This window comes from Haliotis rufescens, unplaced genomic scaffold (genome assembly GCF_023055435.1).
Source record: "Haliotis rufescens isolate VD_foot unplaced genomic scaffold, xgHalRufe1.0.p SCAF_7, whole genome shotgun sequence".
Lineage (NCBI taxonomy): Eukaryota > Metazoa > Mollusca > Gastropoda > Lepetellida > Haliotidae > Haliotis > Haliotis rufescens.
The window spans coordinates 3504799-3528627 of NW_025964361.1; the positions used below are offsets into that span (position 1 = coordinate 3504799).

At 39.7% G+C, this 23829-nt stretch overlaps 2 protein-coding genes across 2 annotated transcripts; one reads left to right on the forward strand and one right to left on the reverse strand.

Annotated features, from left to right (window-relative positions):
- Positions 1 to 372: 372 nt before the first annotated feature.
- Positions 373 to 6455, reverse strand: LOC124139598 (CCR4-NOT transcription complex subunit 7-like). The gene is made up of 7 exons (XM_046506774.1): positions 6331 to 6455; positions 5622 to 5827; positions 4496 to 4689; positions 2883 to 3044; positions 1925 to 2102; positions 1329 to 1406; positions 373 to 658 (listed from the first exon to the last, which is right to left on the reverse strand). Exons 2-7 carry the CDS (start codon positions 5733 to 5735, stop codon positions 467 to 469), a joined length of 918 nt encoding a protein of 305 aa, XP_046362730.1. The 5' UTR covers positions 5736 to 5827; positions 6331 to 6455; the 3' UTR covers positions 373 to 466.
- Positions 6456 to 6731: 276 nt separating this feature from the next.
- LOC124139597 (vacuolar protein sorting-associated protein 37A-like) lies at positions 6732 to 20608 on the forward strand. Its single transcript, XM_046506773.2, has 11 exons — positions 6732 to 6934; positions 7073 to 7150; positions 8104 to 8218; positions 8470 to 8555; positions 9807 to 9981; positions 10661 to 10728; positions 11209 to 11336; positions 14023 to 14081; positions 14291 to 14453; positions 15919 to 15968; positions 17249 to 20608. The coding sequence occupies exons 1-11, from the start codon at positions 6831 to 6833 to the stop codon at positions 17327 to 17329; spliced, it is 1107 nt and encodes a 368-aa protein (XP_046362729.1). The 5' UTR covers positions 6732 to 6830; the 3' UTR covers positions 17330 to 20608.
- Positions 20609 to 23829: the final 3221 nt, after the last annotated feature.

The window sequence follows — 23829 nt, forward strand, 5'->3', positions numbered from 1 at the left end:
GCAGATAAAAAATAAAAATATGTATCACATTTCTGTACAGAGTACCAACCGAAAAAAGAACTGAAAGTCTTAGCATGACTATTCCTAGTCATCGAGCTTCATAATTATTGGGTCTTGCATCACCTTCCTCTCAAGATGTTCAAATTGCGATCCTAGGTTCATATAACTTTGGGAGATGGCTAAAACATAAGCACTTTGTTACAGGTGACTTGCCACCACCCCTATATAAACAGCATCCTGTCATCAGCAGCGATGGCAGATATTGAAGCCTCGTCACCAAAGATAGACAGGACATTGTCCATGGAGACTATACAACAGCAGTAAGTCACCCATCCTCTGACCCACCCACCCTCATCCCATCCCATCCCATCCCATCATCCACCCACCCTCACCCATGCAGTCTCACTGATGTCACAGACTAGTGTGTTTAGTCATACCACCACTGACATGATTAAGCTAGTCCAGATCATGAAGTAGAAGCCTGCGTCATGGTCCCTCCTGAATCCTCTGCACTTGAAACTGGTGTTGAGTGAGAGTTGGGGGTAGAATTGTAGCTATTGTTCTCAAACGTTGAGGTACCATTCTGTACATATGATGTTCCCACTCCATATAAATGGCCGCAGTACTTAGCATCGTCTATGTTGTCTTCAAAGAACATCTGTGAAGATAGAAAGCACAGGCTAAAGATAAATGTGACCGAGTGATATGATTGATTTTCTACGCTATTGTCTTGCTGTCATCCAAAAGATATTTTTTCAAATTTGGTAGAAGAATGACCTTTCAACATGTTTGAAATGGATAAAACCCTGAAGATGCCTCAATACCATTTGTCACCAGCAAAATATCTGCACTCGTTGCTAGCATGAGCAGCTATCCATGCTTTAGGGGGAAGATGTCACACAATAAGCCAGGTCACATGTGACGAATCAATCCTCATTAGTAGACTCTCGTAATCATAGGGTACTGGCAACCTATTCTGCCCTTGAATCCCGAAAGGGTCAATCGGGTCTGGGCAGGACAGACAAGTCAACAGTGTGAACAAAGCTCCAAGAGTAAGCTGACACAAACTCAGTTGGGTCTTTCCTGGTGATCACCAATCAAAGTACTATACACACTCAGCAGTCATTTTGACCATGTAATACAATCTAATACCCTTCCTTCAAGCATGATGTACAGGTGACATACCTTAACCCTGAAGTGTGGGGATAGTATCAGAGTAACACTCAACTTAGGTCACAGGACACGACATGAATCCACAGATCTTTGCATCTTTTACACAACTGAAATTGTACCACCATGAAAAGCTTCTTGACCCATATATTTCTTACCTCTCTCATTTTGAAGAAAGAAGACCCAGTAAGTAAACTGTCACTCCCTGCTTGATGCTGAGGTCCAACTCTCTGAATCTGGAACAAACATCACACCTATTAGAAGGCACGTTAGTTGGTTGGTTTGTTGTTTAATGCTGCACTCAGCAATATTCAAGCTATATGACGGCGGACTGTAAATAATCGAGTCAGGACCAGACAATCCAGTGATTGATATCATGAGCAATGATCCACGCAATTGGGATCGATGACATGCATCAACCAAGTCAGCGAGCCTGACCACCCAATCCCGTTAGTCGCCTCTTACAACAAGCATAACCACCTTTTACGGCAAACATAGTCACCTTTTACGGCAAGCATGGGTTGCTGAAGACCTATTCTACCCCGGAATTTTCAGGGGTCAGAAGGCATGTTAACATGGTACTTTCAATCTATTACTGAAATAGCTCTAAGGCTGCTCACTAAATGCAGAGAAGCATAGAATTTCCTCTTTATTTTTCAGTTTTACTAAATCAGGAGGATTTAGTGCCAATGATACATTATCCTAAGCTATCTTAAACACATGCTCAGAAGTTAGGTCCTGATTTTTCACTCACTTCAAGTTGATCTGCAACCTCTTGCAGTCCCCCTTTTAGATTCTTGCAGCTTTTCATCAAGTACTTGATGTCATAGATGTTGGCAAAGTAAAGACGCAATAGCTCAAAGAACTCAGACTCTTCCGTGGGTAGATTGGAATTGGTGAGAATCTTCAGTAGGTAGCCGAAGTCAAAACCACTGAAACGAAAAGAATGTTGGTAAGAGAAAGCACACAAAATATATACATGCTGACACAATCATCTATTTCAAAAACTGTGATGACATGTTGTAGTGAGTGAGTGAGTTGGGTTTAAGGTCGCTTTGAACAGTATACCAGTTATATCGCGGTGTGTCAGCTTAATGTGGAAGGAAAGCCTGAAGTGATGCATATCTCAAGACGTTTACCACTTCGGTGATCCCACAAGCATGGGTATAGTGCTGACAAAACTAGAAACATAATCCGGGCGAACCGGGATTCAAACCCACAATCACAGGTTTCTGGCGTGCCCAAGGGATGTAACTCTGCATAGCGAATTGTGGTGCTTTAGACAACTGGGCCACCCGTGACCCCAATGACATGCTGTAATTGCAAACTAATGACATTCTACAGCATTAATTTCCAAGATTCTGTTCAATAGGAAATCATTTCCAACTGAGGGGAGAGTTTAAAGTTGAACATTATTTCATCATATGACAGCAGGAACACAGAGAATAGGCTTCACACAGCAGGGGAATCAGCTGGTGTGGGGCTTAGGGGCGTGGGGCTTAGGGGCGTGGGGCTTAGGGTGTGGGGCTTAGGGGCTTAGGGGCGCGGGGCTTAGGGGTATGAGCCTCAAGTCATGAGCTCAATTTTGATAATCGTCACAAGTTTAACATTTAGTCAATGTGCCTACTGATATAATCTTTGGCTAGTTTTTGAGCTAAGATTGATCATGTTGATATCAAAATGACTTAATCTTCCTCCGGATGCAAACTTACCTGTGGAAGGACAACCATTTGATTTCATCCACGAGTACAACACCTGAAGTCATCAATAATTCAGCAAAGTCGCCGACATCAATCCCATCTTGTTCATGTTTCTCAAACTGTATCCCAGATTTCCTCAGTAAGTCAATAGACTCTTGAGCATACATGTCTTCCCTGTGGAAGGAAAAGGACATTATTTCTGGAAGTACACAAATGAATGCTGCCCAATTTTCAACTGTTTATTTGTTTGTTGTTTTACACAGCACTCAGCAATATTCCAGCTTTATGACAGTCTGTAAACGGTTGGTTGGTTTGTTGTTTTACGCCGCACTCAGCAATATTCCAGCTTTATGACGGTCTGTAAATGGTTGGTTGGTTGGTTTGTTGTTTTAAGCTGCACTCAGCAATATTCCAGCTATATTACGGTGGTCTGTAAATAATCCAGTCTGGACCAGACAATCCAGTAATTGATATCATGAGTATCGATCCACGCAATTGGGATCGATGACGTGCATCAACCAAGTCAACCACCCAATCCTGTTAGTCGCCTTTTACTTTTACATTGGCCCACAAGCCATATTTTCAAATTAAACATGATAAATATCAATTATGGACAAGACAAATCAAGTGTGAAGTGAGGTGAAATGGGGTTTTATGTCATGTTCAAGATTATTGCACTTACAGTGACATGTATGCATGTCTGTGTTTGTATGGCTGCTTGTACTGACTGGTCCGGATTAACGGCGATTTAATAGCGCTAGCCCACCGAGTTACTCTGCCGCAGTTTAACATGAATACACCACTCAGACACAGTATACTGACTCCGAGCAAACCAGTCCTTGTTTTAGCCCCTTAATGCCAAGCGCCAGGCAAGGTAACGACAAGTACGATCTTTTAATGTCATTTGGTATGACGTGGCCGGGGATCGAACCCCCGACCTTTCGCTCTCCCGGCGGATGCTCTACCACTAGAACACGGGGGAGATCCCAAGGCAAATAAAAATCTGAAAGGATTAGCAATGAGACGAGGTGAGGTGCAACAGGGTTTTATGTTGCGTTCAAGATTATTGCATTTATACAGCGACGTGTGTGCATGAGCGCTCTATCCATGAGTCCAAGGAGGCTGTGGGATGAGCTATTACGTAAACCATTGTCTGCGATGACGTCACAAGGCCTGACAACCAGATCATCATTTGACTCATTGCTTGTGACAAGCATGATGTATTGGGGACCTGATTCGGAATTCCCACAAGGCACCACTGGTAATGATGGGTATTGGCCAGACTTCCATATTTATATTTATTGAAATACTACTTCATGCACTGCAATATGTACCACAATACACTGCATGTATTCTTTCATCTGAACTTTGATATGAACCCGAATAAAAATAGACCCAAGCATCAGACTTTCCCCACACAGTTTTGACAAACAGAGTCGTCCACCATTTTGTTGGATGCTGCTATGGTGACAACACATGCACAACAGATACATTATATACAGGTCACGAATAGTTTCACTTCCTCATTCACAGGAATGCGTTTGTAACTTCTGAATTTCTGAATATCAACTTAACTGAAAAACGCCAATGGATATAGACCATGATAGACTATGTATCATACTTACTGAAGATTGAATTTGAAATTGAACTGCCATGTACAAGTATTTGGTGGTCTGTTTCCATCTTGATCCATAAATGTGAATCCAATTTGGATGATTTTGAGAAGATTAACATTACATCGAAGAAGTTGGTACTGATAGTCTGTCGTACTGCGGAATTCCCCAATGGGTCTTGCAACAACACCAGGGAACTCTGTGTCCTGAAATATAGTTATGCTTACTTTACTCCACACACTGGATAAGGGTAGATGACAAATACTACTCATAATGATGCCAGATCTGATACAGATTTAAGATTACTTAATAATAATAATAATAATAATAATAATAATAATAATGTTTAATAATAATAATAATAATGTCTAATCTGCCCATATTCATGAGTGAGTGAGTTAAAGTTTAACGTCACATCGGCAATATTTCAGCCATATCGTGACGACCCCCATATTCATGATATTACAGAATAATCTAGTGATTGCTCATCATGCCCATAGTACTACAAACATGACAAAGAGATAAGACAAAAAACAAATGTCTTATATTGTCAAATATCTTCATAGAAAAATGCTGAGTGATGAGAATTCCTTGAAACAGGCAGACTATTCCAAAGGAGATCTGATATGAGAGTAAATCATCCACAGCCAAATGTCTGTATTTGAGCAGTTGGAACAGTGAGCAGTTAACTGCAAGCTGATCTGTGATTACTGGGCAATATTAATGACAAATCTTAATTGCTTTTCTCAGGCATGAGCATTAGAATGAGTAAAGATGGATTGAAACATTTTTACAAAAGTGTAATACAAATAATACCAATATGTGGTCAAACTTTAACATGTTTAACACAAAATAAAAAAAACAACCGAAGAAATGCTCCAAAGAGTTGCTTTCACTCAACCAAAATAATACAAAATAATGCCATATCATAGTCTGTGCCAAAATCTTTATCAATACAATAACTACTAGCCCCAAAATCTTACACTTTTGGCAAAATTTCAAGAAAATATTAACTCCACTGCACATGGATTTTGAAAATCAAAGTTTGCTTAGCTAACAGAGAAATTACTTTGGGCTGGTGATTAAGGCACAAACTGATGATCTAATGAAAAAACTCCAATTGTCATGTTAAACTTACCATAGCTACATATTTGTATTTCTGTACAATTTGTCGGATGTTTCTAAACTCTTCCTCCAGGTGTACTGCCCATACATCACGAATACCATACTCAGTCTGTGCTACCGACGGCATTCTCGCAACATACCTTGCTACCCTCCTTCACTCTCTCTACCCGCCTTACCGAGATACAACTGTGTCTAGCAATCAGCTGTTGCAAGGATTCTCTGAAACGAAATATTTTGCAATCATGATTGGATTCGCAGAAGTTTGGAAAGGAAGTAAAATGTTGGCAAGAACACTTGTCAACAGAGCGTTTCTCACGGGTGCAAAATATGAACAGAACTGTTTTAACATAGTTAAGAAAAGGGTATCCATTACTACATGTCATTTTGGAAGACCTTGAAATTTTGTGTTTTGAAAATCAGAAATACATGTCTTGCAATAACTATTTGTAAATTTATAAAAATATTTGACAGATTTTCTGAATGCCACAGTGAATCACATAAACAAAGATATAGTCAGGAATCGTTGACAATTTCCTTTGACTTGTCGATTGACAGTGATATGAGAAAGTAACGCATTTCGACATGGGTACCCACAACTTTGGGCCAAGATGAACACCCCGTTCAGGTGTGCCGATGTATCAGTTTTTGAACTCAGAAATTGCACATCTCGTGTCATTTTTGCATTACACTGATCATGGCTGCGCTCTTGTTTATTATCTTACCCTTCCTAAGAGAGAAGTAAGAAGTTACAGACGTCAAAAGGTGATGGGACAATTTCCACCCAAGTCTACATTTCTTTGTACTGGGTCTAGTTCTTTTCGTGCTATGGCCGTAGCGTCTGCGCACTGACTGATCAACATTTACTGACAACCATTTCCATTTATTCGTTTTAGATATTTGTTGGTCATTTTTATTTTAGAGATCAAAGTATTTCGTAAATTTAATAAATATGTAGAATAACATTGCTTAATCCTCCCTCTGAAATATGTATTTATATATTTGAATTGGCCAAAAACAATTCTTTTGGATAAGGAATGTAGTTTGTTTCTAAGAAAATAGCACTCACATGAAATACCGGAAGTTCAAACTACACACATTATGATGACGTTTTGTGATATCCGGGAATAGAAATATTGTCAGAATTAAAAATGAGTCAGCTGTGAACTGGATTTGTGGTATAAATTGCAATTTATTGTCAGAGACACACATAAAACTTTTCAAGATGATGAACAGATTATTTGGTGGAAAGGGCAAAAGTCCTCAAGCAACGAATCTTCAGACTCAAAGAACAAAACAGATCGAGAGTATGAAGAAAACAAACTTGAGGCAAGTGTAAATCGAAATTAGGTTTTGAACAGATCAGTAGTCTTCTTGGTAAAAACTAGCAATAGTTAAATGATTTCGTGTCATAAATCTTCACATATAAAACAAATAAATTATGTTGAATGTGATTTCTTTTGACAGTGTGATTGAAATTGTTCGGGACGTCGAATACAGGGCAACTATTTCCAACATATCTGGAACAAACATCAATCTGATCATGTAAGTCTGCTGGTTCTTCTGAAACAAAGTAAATGTATGCCATATTTCCTCTATTTGATCCTGAACCAGCACCATGCGCCAACCTCTAACTGACACCTGGTCATACCTTCTGTCGCAAAAATGCCTCTTATTCTGTGATATGTTGGTGGTTACTAATTACCGTTTCCGGCATATTATCCCTTTGAATGACTGAAGAATTTGGGGTTCAGTAATGTAGTGAGTTGTCATTTTGCAGCATTAAACAAAATAGACCCCTTGGCCCCTAAAAGAGGCCGGTCAATGGCTTTGGCGAGTTTAATAGATGCCTGGATGTCTAATAGAGGAAATATAGCTCATGGTATAAGCCTGATTAACTAATTTATAATTAGCATGATTAGCAATGATGATGCATGTTTGGTAAAATGGGTGGTCGTGCCCTGTGCTCAACAGCATGGGTCGTTGCTCTTGCTTTAAGTTATTGTTTTGCCAGCTGCAGGCTCAATAACTAACAGTCCACTGTGTTATGGATGGATAATTACTGAATATGGCAGTTATCAACATTCACATACTCAATTCACCCTCAGTAATGCCATAAATAGCAATACACAAACAGAGCTCCAGATTACTTTTTGAACAATTGACTTGTTACTCTGTGGTTTCTATTAAGCTGACATTGAAAGAGTGACATCTGTGGAAGACTCGTTTGTCATGTTCACTGCTGCATGCGGTACCAACTTTTAGGTTGCAATTGAATTTAATCATGTTTCACTTTCAGAGTAAGTTTTTGTCATTCTTTAGGTAAACAAAGGGATAAGTTTCTATACCAGAACATCATGATATTAATGAATGATGAATGAAGATAGTTTTATGCTCCTTTTGACAATATGTCTTCACACAATGTACCCATGTGGTAAAGGATTATTCAATTTGAAGAAATATTGTTATTAAATCATGTTATTTTGTTTGTTTTACAGCACACTGTCTCCCCAGTTTCCCCAGGACAAGCCATCGGTGACAGTTCAGCCTCCCCTCACCCATCCCTGGGTGGACATACAAATGAAAGTTGTCGGCTGCCCAAATATCAATAATGTACATATCATCTCTCTTCTTACTCTTTCTTCTTTTAACCAATACTATTCCAAAGAATTTGTTTGCAGCGCCCGTCACTAGAACACTGAAAAGTGGAAATAAATAAATTTGAAAATTTTGATTCAATAATCATAATTTTCCATAGTTATTTTTAAAAGAAAAAAATGTTTTCTGCATAATCTCAACCGAGACTGAAGGCTTTTTCTATTCATGAAATATATGTTTTCAATCAACAGACTGATTTCTTTCAGTTTTCCATGCACTCAGACCTTGGGGTTGCAATACAGACCATAGTAGAGGAGTTTAAGAAGACACCTCCAAGGATTTTACCTCATCTGTAAGAATAAAACACTCCAATCATCATCCCCATGTGTTTATCAGCACATGTTGATTAAAGTAGCAATGTATGCATGTTCCCGAGGCAAGGGAGTACACTGACTATAAATCCAGTTTCCACCCTTGCTGAACTAGGCTGTAATTCCGGTGTTACTGTTTGGCTGGACTAAAAAGTCTATGCATGGTCAGGGTATGAAACTCCCAAACATTTCAGCCAGACTGGCTAGCTGAAATACTTGCCAGCCCTAACCAAAACCTGCCTGCCCACTATAATCATATGTTTCTCAGGATAATTTAATTAAAAATATGAAAACTGATTGCTTGTAGCATAAGCGCATCGCTAAATGTTAGGTTGTCTAAAAGCTAACGGGATTTCTTTTTGGTTACAATTTATCATTCATCTTTACATCTGAATTAATGCTTATCATCGGGAAATATTTAGAATATTTTCACCTATGAAATATAACCCGACTGTCGGGCAGGGGGATTTGAAAATCTCTCAGCCCGATTTGAAATCAACCCGTCCCGGACGGTCGGGCAGGCAGGTATTTCGAACACTGGCATAGTCCAATCAAAATTGCGAATTGAACAAGACATTCGGTTCGTAAACAACATGTATTTCAATGTGCAGATTTCAGTCGAATTGCAGGATTTGCAAAGCATGTGTACCGTAAACTCAGCGATGACAGGTATCTTCCAAATCTTTTCATGTTTCAAACCAATTGATGAAGTTTCGCGAGGTAAGACACGTTTTATTATGATGTAGATCTTGATTATTGATCAGATTGTCTTGACTGGGCGCTGCCATTTTGTTCGAAACAAATGCAAGTGATGTGAGAGGTGGAATCTGATTGGTCAATAGGAGGGACATAGGAGGTCATAAATCATAATAGCCACTGGTGGCGCTATGATCGAGCCACTTTATTCAAATCTTGTTTGTCAAGCGTGGCAACTGGATTTATATAGTCAGTTAATGCCCTTGCCTTGGGAAGATGGATTGTAATGATTTGCAAAGGAGGTTGCCATTGTTATTCACAAGTATTGATATATTTGACATCAAATGACATGAGTGTGACATGTAATTATCCAATATACATGATATAAAAATATAATAATCTGAAAATTTTAGGGTTAAATCACTGCCAAGAAAATATCAACTGCACTTCTTTAATTGAACTGAAACTTAGCTAATCCATAATAACATTTGTATTTGAATATTTTGAATATTTTGAATATTTTGGATATTTTGCAGTGTTGGTCAGCAGTTTGGAGCCCCTCAGCCCCCGGTAGCTCCAGTGTCAGGGCCTGGCTATCCCTTGTATGGGAATCCACAAGCTTTGTATCCCCTAGTAGGACCCCCACCTCTGCCCCCAAGGGCTGTGGAAAATGGAAGGGAAGGCCCACCGATTTTGTCAGATCAGGATACTGTGAGTGTTCCGGGGTAGAATAGGTCTTCAGCAACCCATACTTGCTGTAAAAGGCAACTATGCTTGTTGTAAGTGGCGACTAACGGGATTGGGTGGTCACACTCGCTGACTTGGTTGATGCATGTCATCGTATCCCAACTGCGTGGATCAATGCTCACGATATCAATCACTGGATTGTCGGGTCCAGACTCGATTATTTACAGACCACCATCATATAGCTGGAATATTGCTCAGTGCAGTGTTAAACAACGAACAAACAAAAACTTAATGTTGCTACTATTTTCTGTCCAGTGTATACAATTTGGGGCAGTGGGGTAGGTTGTAGAAGCGTTGACCTGGGATAATGGTAGGAGCAGCATCACCTCACCAACTCACCGTACATGTTGGTGAGACCCGTGAAGATTCCGGGGGAGAATAGGTCTTCAGCAACCCATACTTGCTGTAAAAGGCGACTATGCTTGTCGTAAAAGGTGACTAACGGGATCGGGTGGTCAGACTCGCTGACTTGGTTGATGCATGTCATCGATCCGAAATGCGTGGATCGATGCTCATGATATTAATCACTGGATTGTCTGGTCCAGACTCGATTATTTACAGACCGCCGTCATATAGCTGGAAGTGCGGCATTAAACAACAAACCAACCAACCAACTCACTGTACATGTTGGTGAATGTTCCAGAATGCCTCCAGTCCAGCCTACCCTGTGCCAGACATAATGAAAGCTTATCCCGAGCTCAAGGATAAAGGGTAAGATTAGTGTTTGTATTGTGTGTAAATTTTAAAAATCGGATACAAATTGTATACACTTAACCTTTGCTGGTCTCAAAAGGCAACCATTATGTTGTAGCAATATCACTGTGGGTACATGGGGTTTCATGCTTCCAGCGTCAGGTTTTTATAAAACTTAAAGAGGGATGCATAAAACCCTGTGTATTCTGAATGATCCTGCTGCAACAAAATTATCCTTCTGACATGTTTTAATGTGACATTGTGAAAGAATTAAAACAAATTCAAAATTGATAGAACACAGCTTTTCGATTGAGCTAAGGTTAACTTGTGCCATGTCACGTGACTTTCATGGACTCGGAAAAAGCGTGCAGCTATAAGTGGGGTATAACAAACAAACAAACAAACAAACAAACAGCCTGTAACCAGCATTGTGGACATTGTTGTTATGTTATATGACATTGCCATCAAGAGTGTACACTGCAAGTGTTTTCCTTTCAGATTGTTTGAGCTGCAGGAGCTGGTTGATAACGAGGAGAAAGTGCTAGACTTACTGCAGGGTCTTCCAGAGCTGGCAAGGTTCACTCAAGACAGGGAGGATATTTCAGCTCAGTGCGTGCAGCTTGCAAGTAGGTCACACTGTCATCACATCACCAGAATAACACTCAGCCACAAATCACTCTGGCACATCCTCATGTGGAAATGTTGTGTTTTCAGATTTGTGTGCTTTATTGAGTACATGATGCCATTTAATTCAATTGTTTGAAATGTTAAAAAATCAGCAACATTGTAAATTGAAGAAATTCTCTATACCTTTCCATAGCACCCTCTACCTATTGGTACATAATGAGCTATGAGAAACCCACTCTTGAAAGCCATGAGGTTGTGATACAAAGTATAGTCGAACCTCATTATCCTGAACCTTGTTATCTTAATTGTACCGATATCGCGAACCTATTATCCAGTCCTGACTCACTCTATTTATAAATACATCTAAATTAATAAATTTTGAATTCAAGCTAAAAATAAATAGCAATATCTCGAACCCTGGTCCGGGTCCCAGCTATGATTTTACTTTAGTTTGGTACCTTTACTTCAGAGTTGCCACTTGTCCACACATTTAACATGGCACTAAACGTACAGTGCAATTTAAACCATTTTTCAACTAACTGTTTTCTTATCTTTTAATCCAATTGTAATGGTAATCCTTTTTGACAAAAAAAAATTGTGTGTAGACATGAGTTAAAACACATGACAGCACTTCCTGGTTTCATAAAAAAAAATGCTAATCAATGTCGGAATAGGAATCAAAGCCGTGTGACGCAATATCCAAGCTGTGAATTAACAAGCTTAAAGCAAGAATGGCACTTTGGTTTTTTTTGACAGACTGAATAGTGATTGCTGCTATGCCTAATAAGGAACATGTACACAGTACATAATTTGTGACAATTGTTATTGATTTATTGCCAATGAAATACATTTCAATTTGTCATCACGTAAACGTGCTGGGCTCTTAATTCCTCATATATGCAGTCGTCTTGCTATGCATCCCTTGGGCACGCCAGAAACCTATGATAGTGGGTTCGAATCCCGGTTCGCCGGGCTATGTTTCTAGGTTTGTCAGCACCAAACCCGTGCTCGTGGGTTTCACCGAAGTGGTAAACGTCTAAGACCTGCATCACTTGGGGCTTTCCTCCCACATTAAGCTGACACACCGTGATATGACTGGAATACTGTTAAAAGTGGCGTTAAACACAACAAACTCAAAACTCGTATTGCTATGTATCTATAATTCTGTTACGTGAACTGAGGGGATCTTCATGCCTCGTTATCTCAAATGTCCGGATATCTCGAACTTACAACACAGCCCTGCTAGGTTCAAGATAACAGGGTTTGACTGTATAACATCATAGACTTCCACCCAGGGGTCCGGAAACCGTCATATGCGCCGGACATGTCCGATTGGGAATCTCAAATGTCCGGTTTAAAATATTGCTTACCGGACATTTAAATTTTTCTGTCCGGACATTTTAAAAAGTATTGTCCGGACATTCTTAAATTTTGACCGGACATGATCAACAGTTAGGACTGAGCAGTTTCTGTCTGCAGTTGTAACACAATGAAGATTATCTACACTGACAAGCTTTGTTTGTACTGATTGCTGTAAATACATCGTACCTACATGATAGGCCAATCGGTCAATCACTGTAATAGGCAATAAACTGAGTTGACACTGATTAATCAAGGATTAATTACTGAGAAACATCTTGTTAATTTGAGTGAAAGGTGTGTACAACTGATGGAAGTTCCATCACAACTGAACTGGAATAATCAACCAAGGCGAAGGTCTTCTGATAAATATAAATCAAATGCACTATATCACAAATACAATATTCCTGATAAATGCTGGGAAAAAATAAATTGTTAAAAAAAATGTTAAAAAATGAACAAATTGGTCACAATTGTGTTGTGGGTAAAAATCAAACATGTTTGTTTCCTCCTTTAAGCGAAAAATAATTACTTGTCAGAAATAATAATAATAATAAAACTACAGATTTATATAGCGCTGGTATCCAGTTCGAAGAACCGCTCAAAAGCGCTTCATTTGAGTCTACACAAAAAAGAGACATTACACAGCTAGGAAAACACAAAGCCTCAATACTCCAAGAAAGTTTTCGTGAAAAGATAGGTTTTGAATCTTGATCGGAACAAAGTAGGTCTGTCAATGTTCCTGATATCCAATGGCAGCCTATTCCATAGCTCAGGGGCAACTTTGGCGAAACTCCGACCTCCAAAAGTCTGACAAACTAGCTGACGCTTTGGGGGTTCCAGGGCCCCGTTCCACAAAGTGACCGTAGTGCTATGACTGTCGTAATTCTATGTTAAAGTATGGGAGTTTCGATCATCTTAGCGCTTCAACCGTTTTGTGGAACAGGGTCTAGGATACAGATTCCCAGCACAAAATGCTTGTAAGAGCTGACTTAAAGAGGGATCTAGGGGTTACAAGGTAGGAATGGCTGAAGGTGTGTCACGGATTTCAGAGTGACATCAGAAAGTTTGAGTCAAACATTCGGAACTGTTTTGAGAGCACAAGTTTGTTATTATTATGCACATTCTTTACATAATGAAATAACATGTCTAATGGCGCTTTAGAGTGTCTTTTGAATCAATACTTATCACATGGATTCAGATTGTTCCCGGAGAAACTATGCCCAACTTTGGATGGTTCCGAGAATTGATAACCTTGTTTGGGGTACATTTTGAAGGTAAAATGTTCCTGGAAGCATTGATTTATGATGCTGATCGTTGTTCCAGGAGAGAACCTCACCAAACAACCAGTGGTGGAAGAACTGAAAGATTCTGTCTTGAAGAAGGTCAGATATTAAAATATAATATTGTAAATGTTATGATAGTAAGTGAAATGTCATGTCTCTCTTTTTAGCTCACCTGACATTTTTAGATAGCTCAAAAGTGACATGTAATGTAATTAAAATTGATATGACATCAAAACTTGTAAGTCATGTTTTGCAATGAACTAAATTATCCTATGCTCCGAGAAAGTAAGTCTTTGTTTACACTTTAGATGTCCGAGCTTGATGCCATCAAGGGGGAGTTTGAAACTCACTGTGAGCACCACCTGACGCTGTCCGACCAGTTCCATCCTGCCAACATCCAGACAAATCTCAAGGTCGCTGTCATGGAGGCAGAGGAGGAGTCGGAGAAGATAGCAGATGACTTCCTGGATAGTGAGTATCTTGTACCTGACTTCCTGGATAGTGAGTATTTGTACCTGACTTCCTGGATAGTGAGTATGTTGTACCTGACTTCCTGGATAGTGAGTATGTTGTACCTGACTTCCAGGATAGTGAGTATGTTGTACCTGACTTCCAGGATAGTGAGTATGTTGTACCTGACTTCCTGGATAGTGAGTATGTTGTACCTGACTTCCAGGATAGTGAGTATGTTGTACCTGACTTCCTGGATAGTGAGTTTGTTGTACCTGACTTCCAGGATAGTGAGTATGTTGTACCTGACTTCCTGGATAGTGAGTATGTTGTACCTGAGGCGTGTTCAGGAGGGCGGGCGCTCGCGATATTACGCGAGCGCCCGCTGTTGAACACGGCTGACCGCGCGAGCGCACGCGTGTACTCGCGATCAAGCGCGGGAGGTAGTTCGCCTAGTCATTCAAGATGGCGTCCAACATTGTGCAAATGATGGAACTGTGCCTAACAAACGGAGATAATACAAAATTGATCCCTCTTCTGTCTTGTGATAAAACACTGAGAGCAGTGTGGGCGTAATCTAAATAAGTGGCATCCATAGCCTCCGCCGGCCTTGATAAGTCCTCTAACGCCAACTCGAATAGAGCAGTCCCGACACCCGGCGACGCCATTTTGAATGCTGTGCCGCGAGAGCGAATACGCGCCTTCCGTTCAGGAAGGCGTTATAGTGTCTCGCTGTTCGCTCGCGCGAGCGCCCGCCCTCCTGAACACGCCTCTGACTTCCAGGATAGTGAGTATGTTGTACCTGACTTCCTGGATAGTGAATATGTTGTACCTGACTTCCTGGATAGTGAGTATGTTGAACTGTATGTGAGAAAACCTAAACTGATTTCCTGGATAGTGAGTATGTTGTACCTGACTTCCTGGATAGTGAGTATGTTGTACCTGACTTCCTGGATAGTGAGTATGTTGAACCGTATGTGAGAAAACCTAAACTGATTTCCTGGATAGTGAGTATGATGTACCTGACTTCCTGGATAGTGAGTATGTTGTACCTGACTTCCTGGATAGTGAGTATGTTGTACCTGACGTCCTGGATAGTGAGTATGTTGAACCGTATGTGAGAAAACCTAAACTGATTTCCTGGATAGTGAGTATGTTGTACCTGACTTCCTGGATAGTGAGTATGTTGTACCTGACTTCCTGGATAGTGAGTATGTTGTACCATGTGTGAGAAAACCTCACCTGACTTCTTTGATAGTGAGTATGTTGTACCTGACTTCCTGGATAGTGAGTATGTTGTACCATGTGTGAGAAAACCTCACCTGACTTCTTGGATAGTGATTATGTTGTACCTGACTTCCTGGATAGTGAGTATGTTGTACCGTATGTGAGAAAACCTCACCTGACTTCCTGGATAGTGAGTATCTCACACTTCCTGACAGATATTGTCTTATGATTGTGACATATTTCATTTCTTATTTTCCAGAAAAAATTGACATTGAAGAATTCCTGCAAACATATATGCAGAAGAGAACAGTGAGTTAAATTCTTCATGTTGTCCTGCCGATTCAAATGTTTTTGTATTTGGGACCAAGAATTGGTTCTTTTTAACAATTTTGGAAAAGCTTCCTGTTTTGACAAAAATTCTCGAATACTAATAGGTCTCATATTACTAATAACTGCAGAAGTTGTGAAACCATTGGTTGTGCAATCTCATTTATGTAAGATCTTGTACTATGAAACGATTCCTCTCTGCATCAAGACCTGAATATCACCCTATAACATTAGGTCTCCAACGGGTACTTAAGTACTCAAGCACAGGTCCGGTTCAGATAGATTGGAGATCCTTACCAGGGGAGATAACTCACATCCTCACTTTCCCTAGCGCACATGGTGTAGACATGGAGAAGACACTGTACAATGGCTGGATGCATTTTGACTTTGATGATGCTAAGAAAAAAGAGACAAAATGTTGATTGTGTGCCATATTAATGTTGCATCCAGGGTAATCAAGCCTGATCCATTTTTTTAGAAACAGGTAACCATTTTTTACTATACGTAGAACCCTGAGTGAAATTTCACTTGAAAATCAAAATGAAGGAGGAGTGTTTTTCAGCCAATCAGATGTCAGCTTTCTAAAAAGATTTCAATCTTTGCAAGAAAAAGACCAGACAAATATTTTCCTTGATCGTACACTCTTTAGCGATAGGAACTAACTTAAAATGATGACATTTAGCAAAATCCTTAAAAATGGCAAATTTCTACTAGTTCTTATAATACATTAACTATTGGGCAGTTTGGCAAAGACTATAGGACAAGTGCCAGTTTCTAATGCTGCTCTTTTAGATGAAGATCAGAAGCAACAGAAATCAGATAGATGCTTCTCTCAAAACTTCACTTTCTTTTTTCTGGACTTTAGGCTAAAAAAATAATAGTCTTTGTCGTCAGGCACTGCCCACATCATCATAAAATTTATTGCACGTTTTGTTTTTTCTTTCCATTTTCAATTTTTTTTGTACATTGTGCATAGGGTTTTTATATTTTTTTGAAAATGGAAATAAAAACAACAGGGGCAGCAGATTTTATGATGATTCATCTGGTGCCTGAGAACCAAGACGATTATTTGTTTTAGCCTCAGCAGCCTTGACCTGATTGGCTGATTAGAAGGTATACCTGACGCGACTTCCGGTTCGATTACGGGTCTGTCAAATCATGATGCAGAGAGGTATTCTTTAGGATAAGAAGATCAGATTTGATGAAGTAACAGGATTTGGAAGATAGTTTCACGTGGTAATCATCACTTGTCTTGTCCACAGTTGTGTCACATGAGAAAAGCCAAAGAAGAGAAGCTGAACCAGATCATCATGGCATCCGGTGGTCCTGGATCACAATACTGAGACTGAATATAAACTTTCGAGTGTCTAAAGGCCCTGGACTTGGATACACAGAATATATATCAGGATACTGAGGCTGAATATAAACTTTTGGGTGTCTTATGGCCTTTGACCCGGATACAATGAATGTACATATATTTCACTTAGTCTTGGGCCTTGCGCATTGATACGGAGGATGTGTGTATATACTTCAAAGTGACTACGCATCATCTAGATGGAAGGATGAGAGATATACTTCAAGGTGATGAAGGCCCTGAATCTGGATACAGTGAATAGATGTATACTTGAACGTGTCTCGAATCCCAACATTTGGGTTTTTGACAGGGATGTATACAAGTGTACATGTGGCTTTTTGGTGAGCTGTAATGAATCCCAAGACAGGAATCCTGGCATCACTGGGTGGCATTATTCCTAGTGAATCGTCTGGATTAAAAGATATCCAGATTAGTGAATCATAGGTACGCAGTAATGCAGGGTTAGAACTAAACTTAAGAGCTTTACTAGCCTGGGGAAAGAAGAAATACTCCATTTGTCACCACTCGCCCCTTTCCATAACCTGCAAGAAGACTTGTCCCCCCTATCGATGAATGTTATGTGCAATAATACGGCAAACCAATCAGAATACGTGCATGATTTCAAGTTCTTTGTCAAAGAATCACTCAGGAATAATTTTTGATTTTACATATGTCCTGCATCTGAAAATATACCCGAGATACAGTTAAATGTGTTCAATCATACTGTATAATTCCGCATGTCCAATTGTGCTTTAAATTGCATCTGAAATATATATAATTTATGGGGAAATATATGCGAATCAGTACGCAACGAGTTGACAATTGTTTTAGGTATACCCATTTGTGCTAAGACGGAACCCAGTCGCAAAAATGGCCATGAGAGGGGCATGAGTTGCTATTCGGCTTGCCCCGGAATAACATGAGTTGGTCACGAATGGAAATAGCCTTGTAATGTTAAAACAATGAGAAATTTGTACAAGCACGCAGGAATTTGTTCTAGCCCCAGGCTTGTGGGCTGGTGTTAAGTTCTAACCCTTAATGTCCCATTAATTGTATTGTACCGTTGCCAACAGAAATTGTCCAGATTGTGAGGTTTCCAGACAAGAAGGGTCTGTTTTCCATGAATATGTATCGTGCCATCTTTCAAGGTTGGACACATGTTTGTCTCGCGTGCCAACAAAGCTGTCACACCTTGAATCCCTCCTTCAAAGCTGCACAGACTTGCCTTGCTATAATAACAGCACAAACAAACCTATTTCACTGTTGCTATGGTTATCCAGCGATGTGCCTGATGTAAAGATTTTATCACATAGAGGATGCGTTCTTTCATGCAATGGCAAGTAGTCATTGATATACAGGGTCACAAGTGTCAGGTTGAGAGTGCTCTCCCCTGATCTGTACATTCCCACTGCTTTTAACTTCCACATTGTTCTGCGACATTGTATGCACATTGGAAACAAGCAAAGCATTGCACGCATTGCACGTACTGCTATTCATGCCCAATATGTTGGGTAACTTTCATATCCTCAGTAGATAGTGATATTTTCCAAGTAATGAGGAATGCCTTTTATCAACTCTGTGAAGATATGCTAGAAAGGACTGCTCTTCCATTTTTATTTTGAGTTATATTTTATTAGATGTGCTCAGTTATGATCTGTTTGTCATGTTTTTGATTCCTTCAATTTTACGTTAAAAGATTGATGGAAAGGTCAGGGATGCAGCAACTTGTTTTAGTTACAAGCATCTGAAAGATTGTATCCATCAGACAGACTGATGTTGACTGCTTGTCATCAAAAATGTCCGGGCAGATTCTTTTCATATTGGGTGATAGTATAAAAGAAAGATGTTCTATCAAGGTTAATGTCGTGAAATGTCCTAATGACATTAGTCATGATCCACATCACTGTTAAATGATGTATGTATGATAGGAAGATGTATTGTTTTTACATTTGTTTTTAATGTTTTCTCTTTTTTAAGAATAATTGATTTGGTGGGGTTTCCGCTTCTTTTAGGCTTAAAAAAATAGGAATTGGTTCTCAGGCAATAACTTTTGAAAATATGGTGCGGACAGGCGGTTGTTTTTTTTTTGCTTGTTCAAATTAGTTTGTAACCAAATATACAGTTGAGTTGTGTACCATCAACCTGGGAAAGGGCCTACAGGAATACAAACTCCTATGGCCGCCATGACCATAACACAAGATGCGTTCATGTAAAGGGAAGTAACTGTGTGCTGTTTTAGATCCATTGTTTTTAAGTACAGTATAAGGATTTTTTGATTTTTTTGAAAATGGAAATAAAAACAAAATGTGCGGCAGACTTTATGACGATGCAGGCGGTGCCTGAGAACCAAGACTTATGTTTTTTAGCCTAAGCAATATTACAGAAATGACTCTGCAGGAGACACTCAGAACTGGCTTCAACATTGCCCACATTGCTCTGTATTGCATCAACTCAGATCAGGGTTTAAAGGACCTGATTTTATAAGATTGTGCTGTGCCCAGCATTGATATTGCTAGAAATTAGAGTTGTCCTCAAAACAGCACAGAACCGTGAACAGATTTGAGCAGGACAGGTTTGAAATGATATGATGTTATCCTTGAGGGAATATGGCCAAGTGCTGTATGAACAAGTGTTTTGGTCAGTATATCCATGAATGAATATGGACATGATTATGGAAAGAAACTTTTCAAAATGTTTGGTGAAATTTGTCATATAGCCATGATAACCAGTGTTATGTTTATATGGATACTGGTCAATAGAAACACATGAGTTTAAATCAAATATAAACATGGTTACTCGTGAATGTGCCAATGTTTTAGCATAGACGAAAGAAGACAAGAATCAAAAATGTTTTTTAATTTGATAAGAGACTCGTCTTATCATATACGTTGTAGATCAGAACTTCTTATATGGTATGACCTTTCCCCAGAATTTTTTAAAATGTTTTTTTCCTTTTTCCTTTCTCAACACATAAGGACTAATTATCAGATTCTCATCCAACGTTTTAAATTATGTAATGCGGGAGGCATTTTTTATTTATTTATTATTTTTTTACAATTGTTTTAAAAAATCTGTTCAAGGTATCCATATTAATGACGTCAACGGATGTGATTCAGATGAAGGAGGAATGTTGGTAAGGACTGTGCATAGTGTGGTGTATTTCAATCTCATTAAAATCGAATCTTACTTCTTGCTTCCGCTAAACAAAGATCGGAGGACATTCCATTACGGGTCACGTCAGACCGACCTTGCGCGAACTTTGACCAATCAGAAGGGAGCTTTCTTGTGCTTTACGGCACTAATTTGAAATTGGCAACTACGCTTCAAAACATATTTTGAAAAAATCTTGATTACAATTTTGAAACCTGAACAAAAGAACATTCTGGAATGGCTAATAGATGGTCTAGATTGTATGGATTCTGTTGTTTAACACGTAATTATCGTTCAGAATGCCCCGTGTTAAAGTTTGCGAGGTTGCATGATTAGAAATCACATTCTGACTGTCACTTTTATGATCTGGTAAGCGACGCTCTGATTAGTCGGATGAAAGGTCGTTCTGACGTGACCCCTAATGGGATGTCTTCAGATCTTTTTTGAGCAGTAGCGAGAACTAAGGTCTGATTTTAATGAGATTGGGTGTATTTCATCACGTAAGCAGGGGCCACACACTGTGATAGTCTCATCTGTTGGCACTTGGACTCATTAGAGGCAAGAATGTTATGTCAGGGTTTGGGGGTGAAAATCTGACAATTAATCTATTATGGCCTAATGATAAGTTTTGGGGGCACGGGTGGCCCAGTCGTCTAAGGCGCCGTGATTCGCTGTGCAGAGTTGCATCCCTTGGGCACGCCAGAAACCTATGATTGTGGGTTCGAATCCCGGTTCGCCCTGATTATGTTTCTAGATTTGTCAGCACCATACCCGGCTCGTGGGTTTCACCGAAGTGGTAAACGTCTGAAACCTGCATCACTTCGGGCTTTCCTCCCACATTAAGCTGACACGCCGCGATATAACTGGAATACTGTTAAAAGCGGCATTAAACCCAACTCACACACACACATAATGGTGAGTTCTCAAAGTAATGTTGATGATTAAACAACCCTGCTAAGTCTTGCACGTTTGATCCTCTTAAGCTGCGAAACTTGCATATTTTGTCAACTGTACCCTAATTATTCGGTCCCTTCCCCCTTGTTATAGTCCATGATTAAATCAAATTGTCTCTGTATATATATGAACTATTGTATGTATTTAGTGTAATTGGTGCATGTGATGTATCATGAATATTTATGTTTGTGGAGAGTTTTGTAAGCTTGTCTGTGATCTCCAGCATTCCATTGTCAGGCTTGTGTCTATCACTGCAGTATTAGTGTATTGTCTGGTGCCAACATATCTTGTATTGTAGACGGGTTCTGTTTGCACCGATATGAACTGTGATTCTACAGTGTTGTATATCATATACTACCATTTTTATAAAGCTATCCTTGTGTGCTAAGATGGTCATAACTCAAAGCCTCCTTCCCTGAAGAGATCTTAGCACTGAGATGATCGTAACTCCCATCCTTTAACATAGACTTATTCTAGTCGTAATGGTTCTGTCGCTTTGTGGTACAGACCCCAGGTCGCTGCAGTGACCGCCTCTCTGTGCTGCTCCCTATGAACGATTCTGATATTGAATTGTCGCTAATCAGTATCAAAATCAGTTATAGGGAGCAGCTGAGAGATGGCTACCACAGCTGACCCCAGGGTTCCATTCCACAAAGAGATGTTAGTTCTGTCGTAAGTCTACCTTACAGTATGGGAGTTAGGACCATCTTAGCGCTAAGATCACTTTGTGAAACGGGGTCGAGGGCCCTGTTCCACAAAGCAATCATAGCGCTAAGATTATTGTAACTCCCATACTTCAACATAGTTACGACAAAGCGTAAAATTCTGCAAATTGCTGCCCTTCGACATGACAGAATCCTATGAACGTGGGTTTCGATCCTGCAAATGATCTCTGATTATGTTTCCAGTTTGTCAGCACCATATCCATACTTGCATGTTTCACCAAAGTCGTAAACGTCAGATGACAGAAATACTGTCGTGGTGTGACACTCAACAAACACACTTATCTGGTTTGCATAATCATCATCATCGTGGTAATCCGCAGATATGGCGAAAACGTTTTAATGGAAGATCACACACAGTGTGAGCAGTAAATGGGATGAGGTCACTTATGAACGTTGTTATGTATTAATCATCTTCCCGAGGCAAGGGAGTTAACTGACATTAAAAGTCCAGTTTCCTCTCTTGCTGAACTAGGCTGGTATTATGGAGTTATTTTTCGACTGGACTGTGCGTAGTCCAATCAAAATCGCGTAACTATATCAACATCCGGTTCTTAAACTGTTGTGCACATTTCGGTTGATCGCAGGATTTGCAAAGCATGTGCTCCGACAACTCGGTGTCAACAGATATTTTACTAATATTTTCATGTTTTTAATCAAGGTGCTCATGTGATTTGATGCACTTCGCGATGTAAGACCTGTTTTTTCACAATACAGGTCTTGATTATTGATCAGATCGCCTTGACTGGGCACCGCTATTTTGTTTGAAGCAAGTGTAAGTGATATGAGAAGTGGAATCTGATTGGTCATTTGGAGAGGCAAAGAAGGGACATAACTAGTAATAGCCACTAGTGGCACTACGATCGAGCCCAGAAATTCCAGGCTAGTTTGGCAAGGGTGGAAATTTGATATTACAGTTATCTCCCTTGCCTCTGGAAGATGTGTATTCATGAGCCACTGCAATCATGAGAATAGACAAAATATGCATTGATTTGACGATAAGAATTATCCTATTCTAGAGTGGGTAAGAAATGGGTTACTTCACTCATGCCTGTCATATATATTGTTAAATGCACCAATACGTGTGTACTTAATGTTTAGAAGTGGATGTAAAGTTGCTGGTTTTGACCCAGCCACAAGTGCACTAATCAATTGACTAGTGAAAATCAGGAAAGACTACTTGTTTTTTCCACAAATTTACATGAACGTCTAGTCCCAAATGAACTAGTGACCAGTTGGTTTCTACTCATGATGTCTACGAAGCTGAACATCGGAGTGACTGCCATGGGGACTACCCGGACACGTGGTTAGTCACGTCATATATTGTTTAATGACAAAAACACTGGTGTTCGCATTTCTTTCTGGCGATGCACACATTCCTTTTAACTTGTATATGTTTGAGTATAGCTATAGATAGATAAAGCTTCGGCTGACGTCAGTGTACGCATGATCTGATCGTATTATACATGTATCTGAATAGTTTTTGCCAGGGCTGCAGTAAAACTATTCCCAATCAGACATTTTGACAGCGGGTACCTGGGTAGGGTTGGGTAATAGGGGGTAGGGTCCCGGGGTAGTAAGTTTGGACTTGTCCCAGCCCTACAGTGAATTACTTACATTCTTCAAGCTCTTGTATGTTAATCTGCGAAAAACAGATACTCCT